The sequence below is a fragment of the Sciurus vulgaris genome (assembly GCF_902686455.1).
Source record: "Sciurus vulgaris genome assembly, chromosome: 16".
NCBI classification, from domain to species: domain Eukaryota; kingdom Metazoa; phylum Chordata; class Mammalia; order Rodentia; family Sciuridae; genus Sciurus; species Sciurus vulgaris.
The window spans coordinates 16,693,078-16,712,296 of record NC_136477.1 but is presented as its reverse complement, the minus strand read 5'-3'; the positions used below and the strand labels follow the sequence as shown (position 1 = coordinate 16,712,296).

General features: G+C 51.7%; 1 protein-coding gene across 1 annotated transcript; it reads right to left on the bottom strand.

The window, feature by feature from the left end:
- Positions 1 to 757: 757 nt before the first annotated feature.
- TMEM38A (transmembrane protein 38A) lies at positions 758 to 18,803 on the bottom strand. Its single transcript, XM_079115842.1, has 6 exons — positions 18,599 to 18,803; positions 7,616 to 7,772; positions 7,200 to 7,384; positions 5,100 to 5,187; positions 3,384 to 3,501; positions 758 to 2,248 (listed from the first exon to the last, which is right to left on the bottom strand). Exons 1-6 carry the CDS (start codon positions 18,720 to 18,722, stop codon positions 2,012 to 2,014), a joined length of 909 nt encoding a protein of 302 aa, XP_078971968.1. The 5' UTR covers positions 18,723 to 18,803; the 3' UTR covers positions 758 to 2,011.
- Between the last annotated feature and the right edge of the window lie 416 nt (positions 18,804 to 19,219).

The window sequence follows — 19,219 nt, the reverse complement described above, 5'->3', positions numbered from 1 at the left end:
CCACACTGGGCAGCGAGCAGAGAGGTCCTGCTCTCCTTTCACAGAAACCCAAAACCCATTGTGGGCATGTCCCCAGCTACCTGCACGCGGAGGGGTGGGATTTCAACGTATGGATCGGGGGACGCCAACATTCAGACCTCAGCGTGAGCATTAGCACGAATTCATTCAACACGGGCTCACTGCAGCTTCTGTCCCCATGCCCACGCCAGGGGCCCTGACAAGTGACATCCATTCCTTGCAAGCCCTTTCTTCCGACACGGGGTCTTCGACTTGTAAGCTCAAGTGATCCTCCCGCCTCTACCTCAGCGCTAGGACCACAGGCGTGTGCCTCTGCATAGGCTGTCACTCTCCTTATAACACTGCTCTCTCTGCAAGACCAACATTGATCCCTTCAAGGACAGGCCCGCTAGGACCCATCATCTTCCCCAGGCCCCACCTCTTAAAGGCACCACCACTTACGTCCCGACACCCTGGGACCAAACCTCCAGCAATCAACCTGGGGGGACCATTTCCAAACCATATCAGGTTTCAAGCCTTTTTCCCCAATTTTTATGGAGCTTTTGTCTTATTGAGGGTTTTAAAAAAATAGCCTTATTTATCCAACTGCTGTGAACTGTACATATGTAAAGAGGTAAGAGTTTAATAAGCTCTAAACCGTACAGCCCTGTGGAAACAGCGCCACAATCAAGCTGGTCCACAGATCCATCACCCCACTGTTCCCACAACTCAAGGTCAAAGAATCAGTCAGACAAGCCGGGAGGGTTCATTCACATCGGATTTATTGGCGGACCCCTCATGCCGAGCTTTGACGGACATGCAAGAGGATGAAATGGGGGGGCTTGAAGCCTCAGGACCCACCCAACTCCTGGGCATCACTGGAACAAGGCACTTGCCCAACAGATGGGTAATAATTGGGACCCCAACCTGATCTGGGCTCAAACCCAACCTGAGACTGGACGTGTCCACCCCCACCACCCCTCTCAGACGTCTTGCTGACTAGGCTCGGACGAGGGAGTTTGCTCACCCCATACAAGTTCGGGGCCTGCCCAGCAGCAGCAAAAACATTCAGAGTAGGCATTAGTCTGTCTGTTGAATGACTGGATGAGCGACCGGGACAGATTTCAGCACAAGGAAGGCCTGACACTTCCAGTGAACACCCGGAGCTCCTTCAACAGAGTTGGATCTTGGAACCCCCGGCAGCCGGCTGCATGTCTTTGGTTTGGAGGCAGCCTGAAGCCAAAGATCACTATTTGAATCCTCGCACCTGCCTCAGATGGGTCCACTGGGGTCTCTTTTTGGCTGGGTAACAGTGAGGTTCTCTGATCCACAAACAAATGATCTAAAACGCAAAGCTGTTTTTAATCATATTTCACAACAGCCCTGACCTCCCTTCCTGACTGCACAGTGCTTATGAGCACATAAAGTTTTGCCATGTCTTGCCTTCTGTACAGAGGGCCAAGGGTCTCCACTCCACAGATGGGGAACTTGAAGCTCAGAGAAGGGAAGCAACTTACCCAGGGATGCCCAGCAGGCCTCAGAATGTTCTGGGCATGGAAGGTCTAACCATTGAGGAGCCTAAGCAAAACTTTGAAATCACAGCACCTGGCTCATAGTAGATACTTAGGAAATACCCATCAAATGAGTCTCGACATGGCTTAAAATTCTCTGAGTCCAGATACAATTTCAGAGAAGAAAGACAAAACCAAAAACGAACAAAGAATAAATGCCAGGATTTTTAGTAGGAGCTGCTACTGGGATTTTCTGCGCTCCTATAAAAGTTGTGACCCTACAGGGGGCCTGACAGAGAGAGAGGAACCCTCCATTCCTACAAAAGTCCACCATCATATCTCATTTAATCCCTACCTCAGCCCTGGAGGATGAGCTGATGGCCCCGATTTGCAGATGGGGAAATCAAGGCCCAGAGATGGGCAATGAGCCCAGGATAACCTCCAGCTGTGAGGTCCTGGGCCTGGTCCTACCCCTGGTGCCTGTGGGTCCCCTGGGCCACCCCCTAATCTGCCTTCTTGGTCTTCTTCTTCCTGGAGCCCTCGCTCAGCTCCTCCTTGGACTTGGCAGGCAGGACGGAATGCTGGGCACCTGGCCCGCCACCATGGGAGCCGCCATGGGATGCTCCGTGGTTGTCATGGTGATGGTCACCTCCCCAGGCTGTTCCAAACAGCACAGGGCAGATGTAGCCCTCCAGGACGTCAAATGGGGAGCTGTGGGAGTGAGTGGCTGTCAGGAACACCTGGAGAGAGGTGGCAGGGGACCGTGAGAGCCAGAGAGGGACCAAGACAGAAGAGAAAAGGGGTCAGTGAGGTCAGGGTGGGGGAACCCAGCCCCAGCCCTGAGGCTGCGTGCACCTCCAGGAGGATGACCAACCACCAGGTGTCCAGGGATGTGTGACTTCTGGTGGTCAAGCTTGGGCAGGCCGGGCATGCTGGGACAGTTGGACACTCATCCTGCATGAGTCACTCCCCCCACTTGGGCACTGAGAGGAGCCACGGCTTGAATGTGTCCCCCCAAATTCATGTTAAAACCTAAACTCTAAGGTCATGATATTAGCAGAGGAGGCCTTTGGGGGTGGCCAGGCATGGGTGTACAGTCCTCCTGAATAGGCTTAGTGCCTTAGGAAGCAAGGGCCAGGAGAGCTGCCCTGGGCCCTTCCGCCACATGAGGACACACTGAGACGCCCACCATCTGCAATTGGGAAGGGGACCCTCAGTGGCCCAGCCAGGCGGCACCCTGATCTTGGACTTCCAGCCTCCAGAACTCTGAGCGCCACATTCTACCACGATAAGCTCCAGGGTCCCTGGTGTTCTGCACTAGGCGCCTGAGTGGACAGCGCACTTGGCCAGGCACCGTATCACGAGCAGGTGGAACAAGCCTGGGCCCCGTTTCCCTCGCCCCCCCATCAAGGAGACTCACACATTTCCTTCTGGGGGGGGGACACGGCCCCAAGCTGGGGCCTTCCATGCTTTGGGGAAACCATGGCAGAGTAACCCACCTCCTTGGGACTGAGGAGAGAGTGGCCCGGAAGACCCTTCCTGGGTGGGATGATCCTGACAGACCAGAATCGTTCCTGGTCCAGCGGAGCTCTGGATGACCTGAGGGTGCCTTCCCAGCTTCAAGGTCCTCTAGCCTCTGTGCCATGGCACCTTCTCCCTCGGTCTTCACCCGGGATGAACCCACCCTAGAAGGCCTGTCTTCCTCATTCCCTCCCCACCTGATGGAAACTGCATCGTAAAGCCTCCCCTTCCACCGACCCGCTGCCAAGCTTCCCTAGGCAGTCCTGTCCAGTCCCTCCCACATCCCACCCACATCCTAGGAGGTTCAGGGCAGCCTGGTTAGCGCAGGAAGGCCACGGGCAGAGGGAGGCTTACCTTACAGGACACCATGAACATGGTGAAGATAAAGATGAGGCTGGCTTTGGACACCGGGAGCCAGCGGGTCTGCTGCAGGGTGAAGAGGATGGCTCCGTACAAGCTGGCCTTGGTGGGGCTGGAGGGAGCAGCCGCCATTACCAGGAGGCACCCACAAGACCACGGTCTGTGTTGTACCCAGGCACCTGCCTGCCCCAGCCCTGGCTCCTCCCCAGCTTCCCGTGAGTGGGAAGGTGCATGGGGGCAGGGATAAAGTGGCATCTCTCTGTATACAGATGGGTTAACTTAGCCTGAAGTCAAGGTCCGGCCTCTGTCCGGCTCCTGGGAGGTGCCCTCTAAGCCCTTGAGACTTTGGATGCTAAGAGTGTCTTGTTTTTGTTTTTGTTTTGTCTTGGATCACATCAGAGAGCAGCAATATGATTTATGGTGGGGGCCTTGGGCAACATGCCATCTGCTCAGCCTCTGGAGGGTCTGGAGACGAAGGCAGTCAACAGGCGGTTAACTGTGCCTACACAACTGAGCCCCAATCAGAACCCAGGGCACCAAGGCTCAGGGGAGCTTCCCTGGCCGGCAGTGCACCATGCCTGTTGTCACACCTTTGCTCAGAGAATTAAGTGATGTCCATGCGACTCCACGGGGAGAAAACAACTGGAAGCTCCCATCCGGTGTCTTCTGGACTCTGCCCGTTACCCCTGCTGATTTCAGTCTGTGTCCTCTCATTGGAATTATCCATGGCCTGAGTACAACAGTTTGCTGGGTTCTGCGAGTCCTTCCGGCAAACCAGTGAAACTCTGGGTGGTCTTAGGGATCCCCAAACAGCTCGCCCCCCACCCCCAGACAGTGTGACTGCAGCACAAGCTCTTCTTAACTTTCTTTTTCTTCATTGCAGAATACGAAGAGCTGTCGCTCATTGCACTAGGTGGTGATTCCACCTGGCACCATTGGGTTCCAGGGCCAAGTGGTTTATGTGTGCGCCCCCACAGAACCCCTTGACCGTCACTCAGCTGATGAGTCTGAGAGAGGAAGGCACTTGCCAGCTCGGCAACAAGCCACATAAGGGCTCCAGGATCTGGGGCCCCACTTCTCTGTGGTGAACTCAGGGGGGAAGCAACTTTGGGAGGAGGGGCAAAGCCATATTTGCCACAGTATGAAATGGGAGGTGATCTTCACTGGCCTGTGAGTGAGCCTTTTAATTCTCTCTTACTTTTACGGCTACAGTTTTACTTCCTTCAAACATGCATTAGGTTAAATGCATCCCGGGATCCTGCAGGGTGCTGGATGCTGCTCTCGGGTCCTGCTCACCTTCCTCTTCTTGGCTCTAGCCACCCATGCTCCACACCCCATGCTCTGCACCCCACGCTCCACCCAAGCTCTTTGGTCCCACTCATACTACATACTCTTACCCTGGAGACCTGGTAAAAGCACTGCTCTTTTCTGACTTGACAGTTGGCAGAGACGCTCGTCTCTGGCCAGAGGCTCCTTTTTAGCCAGAAAACTCCTACTCACCTTTCAAAACCCAAATCAAACATCAGCTCCTCCAGCCCCCACCCTCTAGGCAGAGCTGTGGCTCCCACTGTGGGTTTCCCCAGACATAGCCTCTGGAAGCTTCTAAGAGTGTCAGGAGCTGAGGGTTCTCTAAGTTATCAGCAGTATCCGCCTAGAGTAAGATATCTGAATACACAGAGAGGAGGAGGGGAGGGCCTGTGGGGTACTCACAAGGACATGTGCAGGACCTCGTTGGTCTCTGGCTTCCAGACTCCTCGGAGCAGCTGCTCAAAGTTGGACATGAGGGCGACACCAGAGCCTACGGGACAGGGCACTGCTGAACAGGCCAGCCACCCTGTATGCCCCTTTCTTCTTGTCTGCACTCCCAAGGAAGCGCCTATCTGCTGCTGGACACTTCGTTAGGGGACACTGAGCCTGATCATCAGCTGCAGGTAGGAAAAATTACTGGAAGAAATCCTCTCCTTTTCCCCCATTGGCTAAAGAGGCTTGGAAACTCACTCCAGGGACCAGTGCGTCAACGGGGTACCTGACATCTACCACTGGGCGGGGCCAGTGCGTCAACGGGGTACCTGACATCTACCACTGGGCGGGACCAGTGCGTCAACGGGGTACCTGACGTCTACCACTGGGCCGGGGCTGCTCAGCTGGGCTATCTTGCCATCAAGGCATCGGGCAATGTCTAGAGAGACACTTGGGGTCGTCACAACGGGAGGGGATGCTACTGGCATCTGCTCAATATCCTATAATGCTTGAGACAGTGCCCACAGCAAGAAATGACCCAGTCTCAAATGGCAGTGACTAAGGAAGCCATGGCTCAATGGAGGGTGATTCTCGCGCTGTGACTTTGGAGGCACCCACCCTTTACAGGCAGGAAATGGGGATAAGGCACTCAGAGACTTTTTGCACACACTTAAGTCTTTTTTCTTTAAATTCCTATTATTCCTTGGTCCATTTCTCCAATTATTAATGTCAAGCTGTCTCTTGATTCTGTCAGTTTTTGCTTTATGTATTTTTGGTGCTGTTTTTAGAGGCATATATGTTTATAATTGTTATATCTTTCTGGTAAATTGACCCTTTTATGATTATAAAAATGTCCCTCTTACGCTCTGAGCCCAGGGCATAATGTGAGTGCTCGACCACTGAGCTACATCCTCAACCGCATTTTTCTTTTAAAGTCTATCTTAGTTTGCCCTTTAGAAAACTAAGGGATGGAGGAGCGGGAAAGGAGAACTTCAAAAGAATTAAGAACACAGACACTGCGTTCAAAGGACATGGAGCCAAACCCAACTGTGCCTCTTATCTGTGTGACCTTGGGCAAGTCATTTCATGTTCCTCCTCAGCAAAAGGGGCTGAAGCTGATCTCTCCTAAAAGACGCTCCTAAGGATCAAATGAGATATGACACACAAAGGCCTGGACTCAAGACCTGCCCTGAGTCAGGAGTCTACGATGCTGGACAGGAAACAAGTACATCTCCATTTTCACAGCCTCCCACTGAAACCAGCCTTTCCTTCCATGGTGAAGGGAGGCAGTGATCTCAGCAGGCATCTCCAGCCACCAATAAAATCGATGGATGTTTTTCCTTTTCATATTCCAGTTGTTGCAAATGGTTTCAGAATCACTTCAAAAGTTCAATGGTTCCTAGTGGCTAGTGGAAGGTCTGCTGTAAATGCATTAATAAAGAGGCATGAAATTGTGATATTGTATTTAAAAATCATTTTGATAACTGCATTTTATAATAATGGGCTACCTTTGTTAGCCCATTTATTTTATGCACTTAAAAACATACAATGGACTTGGGAGTGTAGCTCAGTAGTACAGCGCTTGCCTAGCAAGCATAAGGCCCTGGGTTCCATCCCCAGTACCAAAAATAAATGAATGAATAAATAAACAAATAAATAAAAACATTACAAGTGTCTGTAGACTTCACTGGCTGACAGGAAGGGCTGAGGTCCCCACAGATGGAAGGCCCTGGAGTTAGTGCTCTGCAGAAAGAGTGCTCATCTGGGTGGCTTGGCTCTCTAGGAGGCATTTGGCAATGTCTGGGACATCGCTGGTCACCCTGGCTGGGCACAAGGGTGCTACTGGCATGTAGTGGGAGATCAGGATGTAGCTCAGACTCCTACAGCGCATAGTGCAGACCTGCCACCAAGAACGATGCACCCAAATGCCAGCAGTGCCAAGAAACCCTGCTCTAGGAGTACTGGCTCTTTTTGCTGTCACCCATGTCCTATTGATTAGGAACTGGCCACACAGCTGTGGACTGGGTGTTGGCTGGTGGGGAGGTCTGGGGTGCTATTCACCAGGTTTACCTTTGACCCACCCCGTGGCGATCATGACGAACCACCCGTGGTGGTAGTGGTGGTGTGCATGGTGGATGCCCACTGCGATCTTGCGGACCCTCACCACCTCCTTCATGGCCACGAAGATGAGCTTCACTGGCAGGAAGCAGACACACTTGTAGAAGAGGTCCAGGGGGCAGAAGAAAACCAAGTACCTTTGGGGAGAGAAGACCCCGCGTTGGGCAGCAGACAGAGGGGTCATGCCACACCCTCCTCCCCCTGCCCGGCTCAGGGCGGCTGGCGTGGGGGCAGCGTGTTCAGGGCCCCCTGGAGGCCGAGTGGGTGGGTTCTGGCTCCTCTGACCTACTGCTTCCTTCCACCTCCCTGGTGCGGGGTCACCTCTGTCCCCAGCCCACTCTCCCCGCCTCCCACCCCGGATGGCTTACCAGACAGCCGAGGCCAACAGGACGCTGGAGTTGTTGCTGAAGTAGTCAATCACGGGCTCCCCGAGGAGCAGGTCAGCCAGGATGTAGCTCCCAAAACAGTGCAGCATGGCACACAGCCAGGAGGCCACCGGGTGGCGTCGGGACAGCTCGACCGCTCCTGTGGGGCACAGGAATGTCCCCCGCTCTGTCACCAAGAGCATGCTTCATCCCTTGCCCGCAGGTCAGCCTGTCCCGATCTGGCTGCCTTTCTTTGTGCTCCCACCCAGTGCCCGCAGTGAGCCAATTTCAGGGAGGCTCAGAGAGGCGCACAGAGAAGCAGCAGAGCTGAGCGGGGCCTCTTCCCACCATGCTCAGAGAAGTGTGATGGTGACATAACAAAACACAGCAAAATGAAGTGGAAAAATAAAAGCAAGTACAAGTAGGGCCAGGTTCCTGTGGTTGAGCGCACTTCCTCCTGCTCACAGAACGCGCCTGTGCTGGGGAGAGGGCTCAGCTGGGTCCTGGGCAAGCAGAGGTGCAGAAAAGGCAACAGCTGGAGAGCGCCCAGCCCTGTGCCCCTAGGGGAGAGCCGCTGGGGCACGGCACAGGGAAGGCGAGCCGGTGTTGGGAACGCACAGGGCACGCTTAGGGGAGTCCTTTAGTACTGAACTACGTGAAACGGGGGAACACAGGGCAGGCAGGTAGCGAGGCCATTCCAAGATGGTGGCAAGGGAGGAAGAAGAACCCAAGAGCAGAAGTAGCCAAGCACAAAGCACACGTCCTCCAGGGAGGCGTCCTCGCTCTGCTGAGCTGGCACTCTTGCCTGGGTTCCCAAGCCCTGTGCCGTGGATTCCACCCTACTCTTGATCTTGGCATTTCATTCAGTGTGAAAAGGATAGCAAAGCAGATGAGTGGTGGCGAAGGGCTGGAGGAACCGGGAGCTGATGCGAGCCACAGGGTGCAGCTTTCTCTCCACCGTGATGCCGGCACAACTGAGTGCAGATGCCCCTCGACTTCTGATGGGTGATGTCCCATAAGCCCACGACAGGCTGAAAATGCCACACATCCCCGCTTCGCCACCTGGCACACTCTACTGTGGTTCCTCTGCTGGCGACTGCGGGCTGCTGCACACAGCCCAGAGAAAGATCTAGATTCACAGCTCGAAGTCCACTTTCTACTGCATGATCCTTGCTTTCCCACCATCGCTACGTGGAAGTATCTCGAGGACATTATGGGGAACGAGAAGCCGGCAATCCCAGAAATGCTGTATGACATAGTTTATAAGATATTCTCCTGGTGACAGAAGCACAGTGATGAGTGACAGAGACCAGGAGCCAGGTTTGGGAGGAGGCCCTAACAGTGTGGAGCAGCACGGGGAGCTTTCGGTGTGGGGTTGGCATCATTCTGAGTTCTGACTCTATATGGTTATTCACACCCACATGTAATACGGCCTCATAAAAGTAGCTGCATACACCATGCACACACACGTACGTGCAAGAGGTGCCAGGCAAGATGACATGTCCTGTAGTTCCAGCTATTCTGGAGCAGGAGGCAGGATAACTGGGGTAAGGCAGTATGACTCTCTCAAAAACCATTTTTTAAAAAAGTATTCACAATGGGGCCAGGGTAGCGGCTCCCTGGTAATGCGCCCGCCTAGCATGAGTGAGGCAGCGGGTTTGATCCTCATTGCCACATATAAATAAATAAAATAAATAAATAAAGGCATTAAAAAAAGTATACGTAAAAACTGTTAGTTAAAATCTGTAGTTGATCTAAAGCACTGTACCAATGACAACCTCTGGTGTTACTAAGAAGCTGTTGTTCTGTACAATGTCATCACTGTAGGAAGTTGGGTGAAGGGTCTTGCAAACTCTGTTACCATTTTTGCAACTTCTCATTGAGTCATAAACTCTTTCAAGATAAAAATCACTTAAAAGTTCAGATCACACCCACACCATACACACCACACACACAAATTTCCACAATAAGGGGGAGTCTAGTCCTTTAAAAATGAGTTTTTGGGAACACAACATGAGAGGCACAGAAATAACACCTATTCAAGATTCTTGCAACTTTGTACTCTCCATTTAAAAGTCTTCCTGATCTGGGAACTAATAGGCTCCATCTTCATGCTAATATCGTCACCGTCCTCGACTGCCACACCTGAGTCACTTATTCCATCATTTTGATTCCCTCCCTGACTAGTTCCATTTTGCAGAGAAAAACTTTAGGACCAAGGCGTGCGAAACGGCTGCTCTGCCCCCTCAGCCTCGCCTGACACCCAGGATGCTCCTTGCTGTGCTTTGCCTGTGGTTTCTCTGCCAACGGGTCAAGTTTTGGAAACCTGGTCTCCGCTGTGGTGTTTTTGAGAGGTGGTGAGGCCTGTGGGAGGCATGGAGGTGCACACGTGTAATCCCAACTACCTGGGAGGCTGAGGCAGGAGGGTTGCAGGTTCAAGGCCAGCCTGGGCAACTTACTGGTGCCCTGTCTCAAAGTAATTAACAGTAAAAACTGGCTGTGTTAGAGTGCTTGCCTAACATGGGCAGGGCCCTGGGTTCCATCTGCAGCACTACAAAGGAAAAAGGGAAGCCTGACCCCCGAATCTCTTATCTCACCACGTGACCGCTCCCTTTTGCAACAGCTCCCTCCACAATGCCATCTGCTGAGGCCCTCAGCAGAGGCTGAACACGAGGCCTCCCGATCTTCTACCTTCCGTATCCAAAACCATGTGCTAAGTGAACCTTCTCCTTATTAGACCCCAGCTTCAGGTATTTTGCTTACAGCTGTCAAATGCTGTACTTAAATAAAAACTTCACTCAGTATGGACATAAGACAATGAGGTTACATACGTAATCTCTTATTAATAAAGATAATCAGACAAGCTGGGCGAATGGTATGTACCTGTAGTCCCAGCTGCTTGGAGGTGTGAGGCAAGAGGATGGCAAGTCTGAAGCCAGCCTGGACAACATAGTAGACCCTTCTCAAAAATAAAAATAAGAAAGGGGCTGGGGGCTGGGGTTGTGGCTCAGGGGTAGAGCACTTGCCTTGCACGTGTGAGGCACTGGGTTCCATCCTCAGCACCGCATAGAAATAAAAAATAAAGGTCCGTTGACAACTAATAAATGTTTGAAAAAGGGGCAGTGGTGCTGGTTCAAAGGTAGAGCCCTGCCTTGGGTCCAATTCCCAGTACTGGGTGGGCAGTGGCGGGGAGGGGAATTTAGTTTAGGTACTTCCTTTTTTAATTTTCTTCTTTTGTGCCTGTGTATGTGGAAGGGGTAGAAGTGTTCTTTCTGAACGTTGGATGCCTTTATCTTTAAGTAGTCACCTCTGAACATCTGGTCCCTCCATGCCAGGAACGCCTACTGTTCTGGACCCATGTCCCCGTCCTCCCAAACGTCACCTCATGTGGGAGCCCGACCTTCTCCAGTGTGATGGCTTCAGGAGGCAGAGCCCTTGGAGGTGCCTGGGGCATGAAGGTGGGCCCCCCGTGATTGGGACCAGGGCCCTGTAGGAGTCTCTCCACGTAGGGGGTTACCCGAGGAGGGGGCAGCCTGCAAACTGAAGAAGACCCCTGCAAGAGCCCCACTGGGCTGGCACCCCACCCTCGGAAGTGTGGCCTCCAGAGCTGTGAGGAGCAGGTGTCTGTGGTTGACAGCCACCATCAGTGGGATTGTTTTATAGCAGCCCAAGCCGACAAGGACACCTCTACACACTATGGACACGTTCAGCAAGTGGACTCATCTTCATCCCTCCATGTGTTGCAGGGACCACCGAGGCCTCAGCTGCTGCTAGGTCCCAGGTGCGCAGGCTGTGCCTGACGCCTAGTAGCTGTCCCCGGAACAGCTGTGCGTGAATGGACTCGCGGTGAAGGTGTACCGGGCTGGATCCTGATGCTACAATGATGAGCAAGACAGATTAGGTCCCCGCCATCATGGAGTTGATATTCCAGCACTCTCTCTCTCTCTTTTTTTTTTTTTTGCATTGTGGGGGATGGAACCCAGGACTTTGCATATGCTAGGCAAGCACTCTACTACCATGCCACAACCCCAGCTATAGTGGAATTCACATTTAAGCAAATGAAGAGGCATTTTGTGCTGGGCACCTTGGATCACGTTGTAAGATTGTTATAAGAACAATAATCTTCCCTGTCTGTCCTTCCATGGAGAAACACTAAGTTCTACTGCCTAGAAGGAGATACTTCCTTTACAGTTTGGTCAACCTCACAGAGGGGAAATGTCCTCCAATGCCTGAGATTCTCATGCAAAAACAGGTGGGAACATCTGGGCATAACCACCCCAGAGGCAGCTGGCAATGCTGAGCAAGTCTGAGGCCAGGCATTCTGTGCCCCACGTGATGGTTTGAATCTTAAAGTCCTCCAAAGGCCCATACGCTAAAGGCTTGATCACCAACCTGAGGCAAGTTTGGAGGCGGTGGAACCTTTAAGAGCTAGAACCTAGTGGGAGGAAGTTAGGTTACTGTGGGGTGCCCTCACGTGGGACTGTGGCCCCTTCCTGTCTGCTTTCTGGCCTCCATGAAGTGAGTGGCTCCCCCCCACCACGTCCTCCTGTTGTATGCAATGTGCTGCACTAGCCCCTCCAGCCCTCCCATAGGCTTTAAATCACCTCTAGATGACTTAGAAGACCCAGGGCAATGTAAGCGCCATGTCAGTAATTTTTATACTGCATGTTTAGGAATAATGACTAGAAATAAATTCTGTTCATGTTCAGCCTGGAGGCAACTTTTTTCAAATGGCTTTGATCCATGGTTGGTTAAATCCTTGGATAGGGAGGGCTGATTTGTATTTCAAATAGGTGGAATCAGAAAACGCATGTGGCCTTTGTGTGGTTACTTACTTACTTAGCACAATATTTTTCACGGGTAACATTAATTTTCACTGCTATGTAGCATTCCACTGTAGGACTATATAGAATTTATGGGTCCATCTCTTCCACAGACTATATTTTATGATCATCACACATGCCCAGTACAAATAGTTGTAGAGTATGTGATGAATACACTCTCTTCCGTCACTCCCACCAACTAACTGTGTGACCCTGAAAGAACCAATTTTCCTCTGCATATCTTTCTTATTGTCAGATGGGAACCCTAATTCTATCTTTGCCTATGAGGGCTGGGGTACAGCATCCCCTCCCCATCTCATCCTGGGGTTATGAGTCCTGACTGCATCTTCTCCTGGCCCTCAGTGTTGTCCTAAATCTCTACATTAACCAAGGTCCCTGGATATGAAGCCCAGCGCTCTCCTCTCCCGTCCTGGCTATCTATTTAAAACATGGCCTCCACTGAGAGTTGATCCTCCGGAGCAGCTGGTGGGTCCTTCAGGAGCCAGGTCAGGTGAGGCACACATGTTTTGCAGAAATGGATACTTCTGCATCTAAAAATAACTCCCAGGGGCTGAATTCTTTCCAGGGTCTTTCTTATGTCCTTTGGGATCCTCCCAGGGGCCGAGCTGGGGAGTGGGGGCTGGGGCCTGAGGTTCAGCAAGCAACATGACAAGCAGCCTCTGGGTTTGTTCCACAAGCATGCCCAGGTCAAGTCACATGCTCAGGTCCTGGTTTCAGCATTTACCCTGGGGTGGCTTGGGCAAGTAACTGTCCCTCACCCCTGTTCCCCAGTCTGTCTGTCCTACTGTCAAAAGACCAGGATGAGCATATACCCCTCCCTATCACTATCATCATGGATTCCTCTAGCAAGCTCAGAAGGACAGACAGGTCTCAGGAGACAGCCCTGCCCCAAGGATCCACAGCAAGGCCATGGCTCAGAAACTGTCCCCCCTGGCTCCAAAACCCAGGCATAGTCCTTTGACAAGTCCTTGGTTCCTCTTGCTGGCTTGGGGGCAGTACCAGGAACCTGGAGAACCTGGGTTTCAAATTCAAATGCCGTGAAAGCATTACCCTCTCACTGGCTAAGCTTGGGCTGGTCACGTGGGCTGTTTGCTCATGTGCATAATGAAGATGGCGACCAACCATCATGCTTTGCCTGAGTCCGGGGTTTTCCTGGGACACTAGACTTGTGGGGCTTGTCTTAGGCAAACCTAGCCAAGATGGGCCACCCTTGTGTTATCAGTCATTCCACAGGGTGCTGAGAGGGTGAAGAAATTGCTTAGTGCTTGACAATTATGCACTTGGAATTGTGTAATCTTGGAATTCAACAAAAATGGAAAATACTGGGGGTGAGGATTTCAGTGGGTGGACGTGTGTGTGTGTGTGTGTGTGTTGCTGTGATGGAATTCAGGCCTTCCTTACACCTGCCAGGCAAGTACTCTACCACTGAGCGACACCTCCAGCCCCATGGGATGGATTCTAAAAACTGAACGCTGTTTCCCGAGGGAGGAAGACACCTTGGTCCTCTGCTGCTAGTCTGTGATGGCCTCCATGGCACCACTCTCTGGACTCGACACCTCATTTGCAGACAGAAGCACGGTGCTAGAAGGGTCCCCAGTGCATCTTAGCATTGCTGTTCTGGGTTACTTAATTTGAAGTCTAAAATGTGTGGCGTGGTGTAGTGTCTGAGTCTTTCAGTGACTAAGACAAGTTCTGTTCTCCTAAACCTTTGAGCTCAATTCTCTGCCTGTTTCCTCCCATTTAAGATGCAGATCATGGACACACAGCCTCCCAAGGCTGAAGGATGAGAACCAACTTAACTTCAGAAAGCCTATAGTTCAAACCAGAGGTGTCAAACCAGGAACAGATGAACTGCTGTCTTTGACTCCTCTGCCTCCATTGTCCCAGAAATAATCAGATTCTAACCACGAATGATAAAAAATGGTGCATCCAACTGTTTGGTGGCATAGTATTCTGCATGCTGGTGAGAGGCAGAAAGACAGGGATGTGGGCCTTGAATGTATACTGAGTGACAGAAGCCAGTCTGAAAAGGTTCCCTACTACATGAGTCCAACTCTTTGACATTCAGGAAAAGAGACAGCAATAGACAGTAAAAAGATCCGTGGTTGCTCATGAAGGGAGGGATGAATAGGTGAAGTACAGAGAATCTTTAGGGCAGTCAAATGATTTTGTGTGATGCTACCATGGTGGACACTTGTTGAACAGTTGCTGGAATCCACAGAATGGAACTCTGATGTAGACAGACTCTGGTCGATGGTGATGCTGATATACATGATAATAATGATCATATGATGATGATGGGGGTGTGGCCAGGGTTACAGTGCCTGGCTAGCACATGTGAAGCCCTGTATTCCATCCCCAGCATTGAAAAATGCTGCTGCTGCTGCTGGTGACAAAACTGTTGATTCATCACTGGGAACAAACATTTCACTCTGGTTCATGATGGGGAGGCCGAGTGTGGGCTGGGGGCCAGCAAATGGAAACCACAACAGCCTAATTCTGTTGTGGACATAAAACTGCTCTGAAAAAAATAAAGTCTATTAATTTAAAAGAGAAAAAATGTTTGGACGGAATGTCGGGAACATTCTAGAAGCACACAGAGCTACAAGTCTACATTTCTAGTTTCCCTTGAAAAAACAGCTCTGGCAGTTCCAGCTCCAACAAGGTGGAGGTGCCCTTGACTGGCTCTCACCTGGGCACGGTCTTTACCTGGTTTGCTTCCCTACGTATGGCCTGCCTGCCCCTGGAGTCACTGGAGTTTGAGATTTATGGTCTAGATGAACCATTTTTGAGCCCCTTCCACCCACTGGCAATGTCTGGGGACACTTCTGGTTGTCATTATTACTGGGGGCAGGGGTATTGTTGGCATCTAGAGGGTAGAGGCCAGTAATGCTATACAGTATCTCAGAATTCACAGGGTGGCCAACACCCTAAATGTCTAGAGCTGAGGCTGGGAAACCTGTGTAGCGAAGTGGTTCTTACCTGGGGAACCTCAAGAAATACTCTCAGCCTTTGTGGATTTTGAATCTGCAAATTCAACTAACAGGACTGAAAATCTTTGAGGGAAAACCCTGCCTCTGTACGGAACATGCCCAGGCTTTTCCTCGTCATGATTCCCTAGAATTACAACTATGCACACAGTGTTTACATTGTTTTAGGCGTTACAAGTAATCTGGAGGTGATTTAAAGTCTAAGGAGGATTGTGTGTAGTTCTATGCAAATACTGCACCATTGTACAGAGGGGACTTGAGCACCCTGGATTTGGTATCTGTGGTGGTGGAGGGTGACTAGAAGCAATCCCCCATGGACACTGAAAGGCATCTGTACTGAAGTTGGTGCCACCCCCAGTGATTCTGATTTCAAAGATAGATCGGGGCTGCCTGGATGAAAGACTAAGTTACTCAGGTGAGTCTGATATGTAACCAAGTTTGAGAATCACTTTCTGACAGTTTCTTTGGATGGATCAGGGCTTTAGGTATCTAGGATTGTCATTCGTTCATTCATTTGTGCATACAGCACCTACTATGTCCTCCCTTCTTGCATGGATTTCGAGGCTCCAGAAAAAAGGGCCAGACTCCAACCTCCTGCCCCGAGGAAGCTCCAGATTTAATAAGAAGCCTTGCCTCTTTTAGTTCATCCCTTCTTGAACTTCAGCATGCTTACAGATCACTTTGGGATCTTGTTCAATACGACTCAGTTTCAGTAGGTCTGGGTGGGGCCTGGGACTTTGTATTTCTAACCAGCTCCCAGGTGACACAGATTGAGAAGCACACCCTTAAGCTTCATTCTGGCCCAGGATTCTCCAGATAGTCTGACCCAGAAAACACCAGTACCCCAGATAACATTTCTCCATAGACTTTCAAATAAATATAACCACCTCTCACAAACGCCTTAGACTCAACAACTGACAAAGTTCTTGGCAGATCTCCACAATAGCCAGGAAAGGGAATCCAGGATTATTTTACCAGTGATCCCATGCCACAGATGAACAGACTGAAGCTCACAGAAGTGAAGTAACCAAGTTACTATGTGTGCCTGTGCTCGGGGTGGAACTGACTTCCATGTTAGTGGTTTTTCCTTAAAGCCGGCTTGGCTCTCATCAGCCAGAGCTAACTTCTGGGAACCCTGAGCTCAGAAGGGCCCCCCAAACTGAATGTCTGGATGTCGCCATATTGAAATTCTTCATTTCTGCACAAGGGGCCCCATACTGTCATTTCATAGCTGGCTATGCAAATTTTGTTGCTGAATTCAGAGAAGAAACGGTACAGAGGCTCAGCGTGCACAGCACTAATAGCTCAATCAAGCAGCTTGCTTTTCTAAACCTAAATATACTTGGGTTTGAGTCTTGAGGCTGTATATACCAGCCATGGGACCCCCAGGGGACTGCATATTTAAATTAGCTTACCCATTTCCTTATAAATCCCATTTATGAAAGGAGGAGTTGAACTGGGTTGGTATTCTCCACGTGGACGGCACAGAGCAGTCACTAGGAGAGGGAGGCGTGAAACCAAAGTATCCAGATATTCTGATTCAGTTGGTCTGGAGTAGGGATGGAGCTTTGAAAGCCCCAGGAGCACCTAATGTGCAGCCAGGGTTAAGAATCACTTCTTGACCTTCTGGAACCCTCAGTGTCTGGCATTTCTAGAGCAGATGGTTTATTCTGGGAAATATTTGGAGAAACACTCAGACCCTTTCTTCAGGCTCTCAGCGTAATGGAGACCTCCTTCTCTAGTCACTTGTGCCCTACAGCCATCCCTCCAGGTACCTGCCTCCTCACATTTTGGATTTTCCAAGGTGTGCTGAATTTGAAATTGCCCAGAGAACTGGCAATGGCCATCAGGAGTTCTTCAGACAGGAACACACAGCCTCACATTCATGATAGGGCAATACAAAGGCTTATTTTGCTTTGCAAAGTAACTGCTTTTCAGAAGAGCTTTTAAAGAAACAGGCTTTGGCATGTGGGTAGGCAAAAATAGAACAGAGCTACCTGACAGTAGAGTGTGATCCTGTTTGTGTAAGACCACGCACTTATGCCTACTGTATGGGTACAAATGCACAGAAGCCAGCTCTGAGGGTGGCCACCATGAAATTAACTCTTTTTGCTTTTCGGTCTGATTTTTTTAGTGAACGTGAGTACCTATTTTTATCCCCTGAAAAATAAAAGTCACTTTCATTCTGAGATTTGGGGGGTAATCAAACTGGGAGAAAAGGTCACAAAGTTTCCAGTGATTGATTTTTTTCTAAAGCTAAATTCTCTGGTCCATTAAGTTTGCTGGTGCACTAGGATAAAGAAAGTACTAGGAGATGAACAAGAAACATTTGCTTTGGTGAACCTTGTATAAAAGTAGAATACATTCTAAGGAGGCCATTTGTCCTCATTTGGAAAAAAAAAAAAAAAAGCTTTAAAAAACTTAAAGAAACAGAGTCGATCTTCTGCAATTCCCCAAGAGGGTCTGGAATTGAGGGAGGAGGATGACCCCAAATCACCCGGCTCCAAGGCCGGATCTGCTCCATAGGTGGAAAGGATCCCTGGCCAAGCCTGGAAGAATTCCCACAGGGCTCTGAGATCCAGCACCACCGGCTGATGGCGAAGGAACGGTAGGAGAGGGTGCCAGATAGATGCAGCAAGAAGGGGGGCCCCCGGTGTCACTTTCGCTGAACCTGATCGCAGCTCCTTGCAAGGCCAGCCCTTATATAGACACTAATCAGCCGCTCCCACTCTGTGTGCCAAGGGCATTAAGGGAGGTCACAGCAGCAGGCGGTGAGGACAGCTGACGCTGCCAGCAGCGCCGACCCCCGCCTGTCTAAGCCCCTTGCTCAAGTTCATGCAGCCCTGCCCCATCTCTCCACCTCCCCCGCAGATGTTCCCCCTCCCCTGAACAAGCTCGTTTCTTCTTCCTTCGCACCCGCATCAGCTCACCCTCCCCCAGCCCCACCATCCCGGGGGCTTCCTTCCTTAGCCCGCGCCCGCGTGGGAGAACCCCAAGATCTCAGCATCCGCCTACTCCCTCGATCCAGTCCCTGGTTCTGTCCTACCCACTCCCGCCTTCATCATCCAGGGTTCTCCCTCTCCTGCGACCCGAGTTTACCTCCGTCCCCGGTCCTCGATACCGCCCCCTTCCAGCCCCCGGCCCGAGCTCACCTGGTTCATACTTGAGGTAGAGAATGGAGACGATGAAATAGCTGAGATCAAAGACCGGGAAGAGCGGCACCCGCGAGAAGCTGAGCGCCAGCTCGCCCAGGCTCAGCGCCGACAGCAGGTCCATGGCGCGCGCCGGGTGCCACCGCGGCCCCCGGCCCTGTCCGTCCCGCCGCCCGCGGCCCGGCGACTGCGCCCCCGCCGCTGGGCCCGCCCCGGCCCGCCAGGCGCCACCCCCAGCCCGTCCCCCGCGGGAGAGGAGGGGCGACGGCTCACCCCGGGGCGGGTGGCGGGCCGCCCAGTCCCACGGAGTCGGGCGAGCGGGTCCCACGCCCGGTCCCTCGGGCCATCACGATCACCCTCGGCCACGCCGGGAGGGGAGCCGGGTCCCACGGAGGGCGAGTCGGCCCGGGAGGCTGCCCATTCGGGAAGTGGCACGCGCGTTCCAGCGGGCCGGATCGGTTAGGATCGTGTTCCCGTAGGACTCGATTAGGACGCTGTGGGTGGTGGAGCCCAGTCCTGGCCCCTACTCCCTGAGACCCCATCAGTCAGGACCCCGGTGCTCCGTGGAACCCAGCCGAAACCCCCGAGCCCACAGGATCTGTTCGGTCAGGACCTCCATCC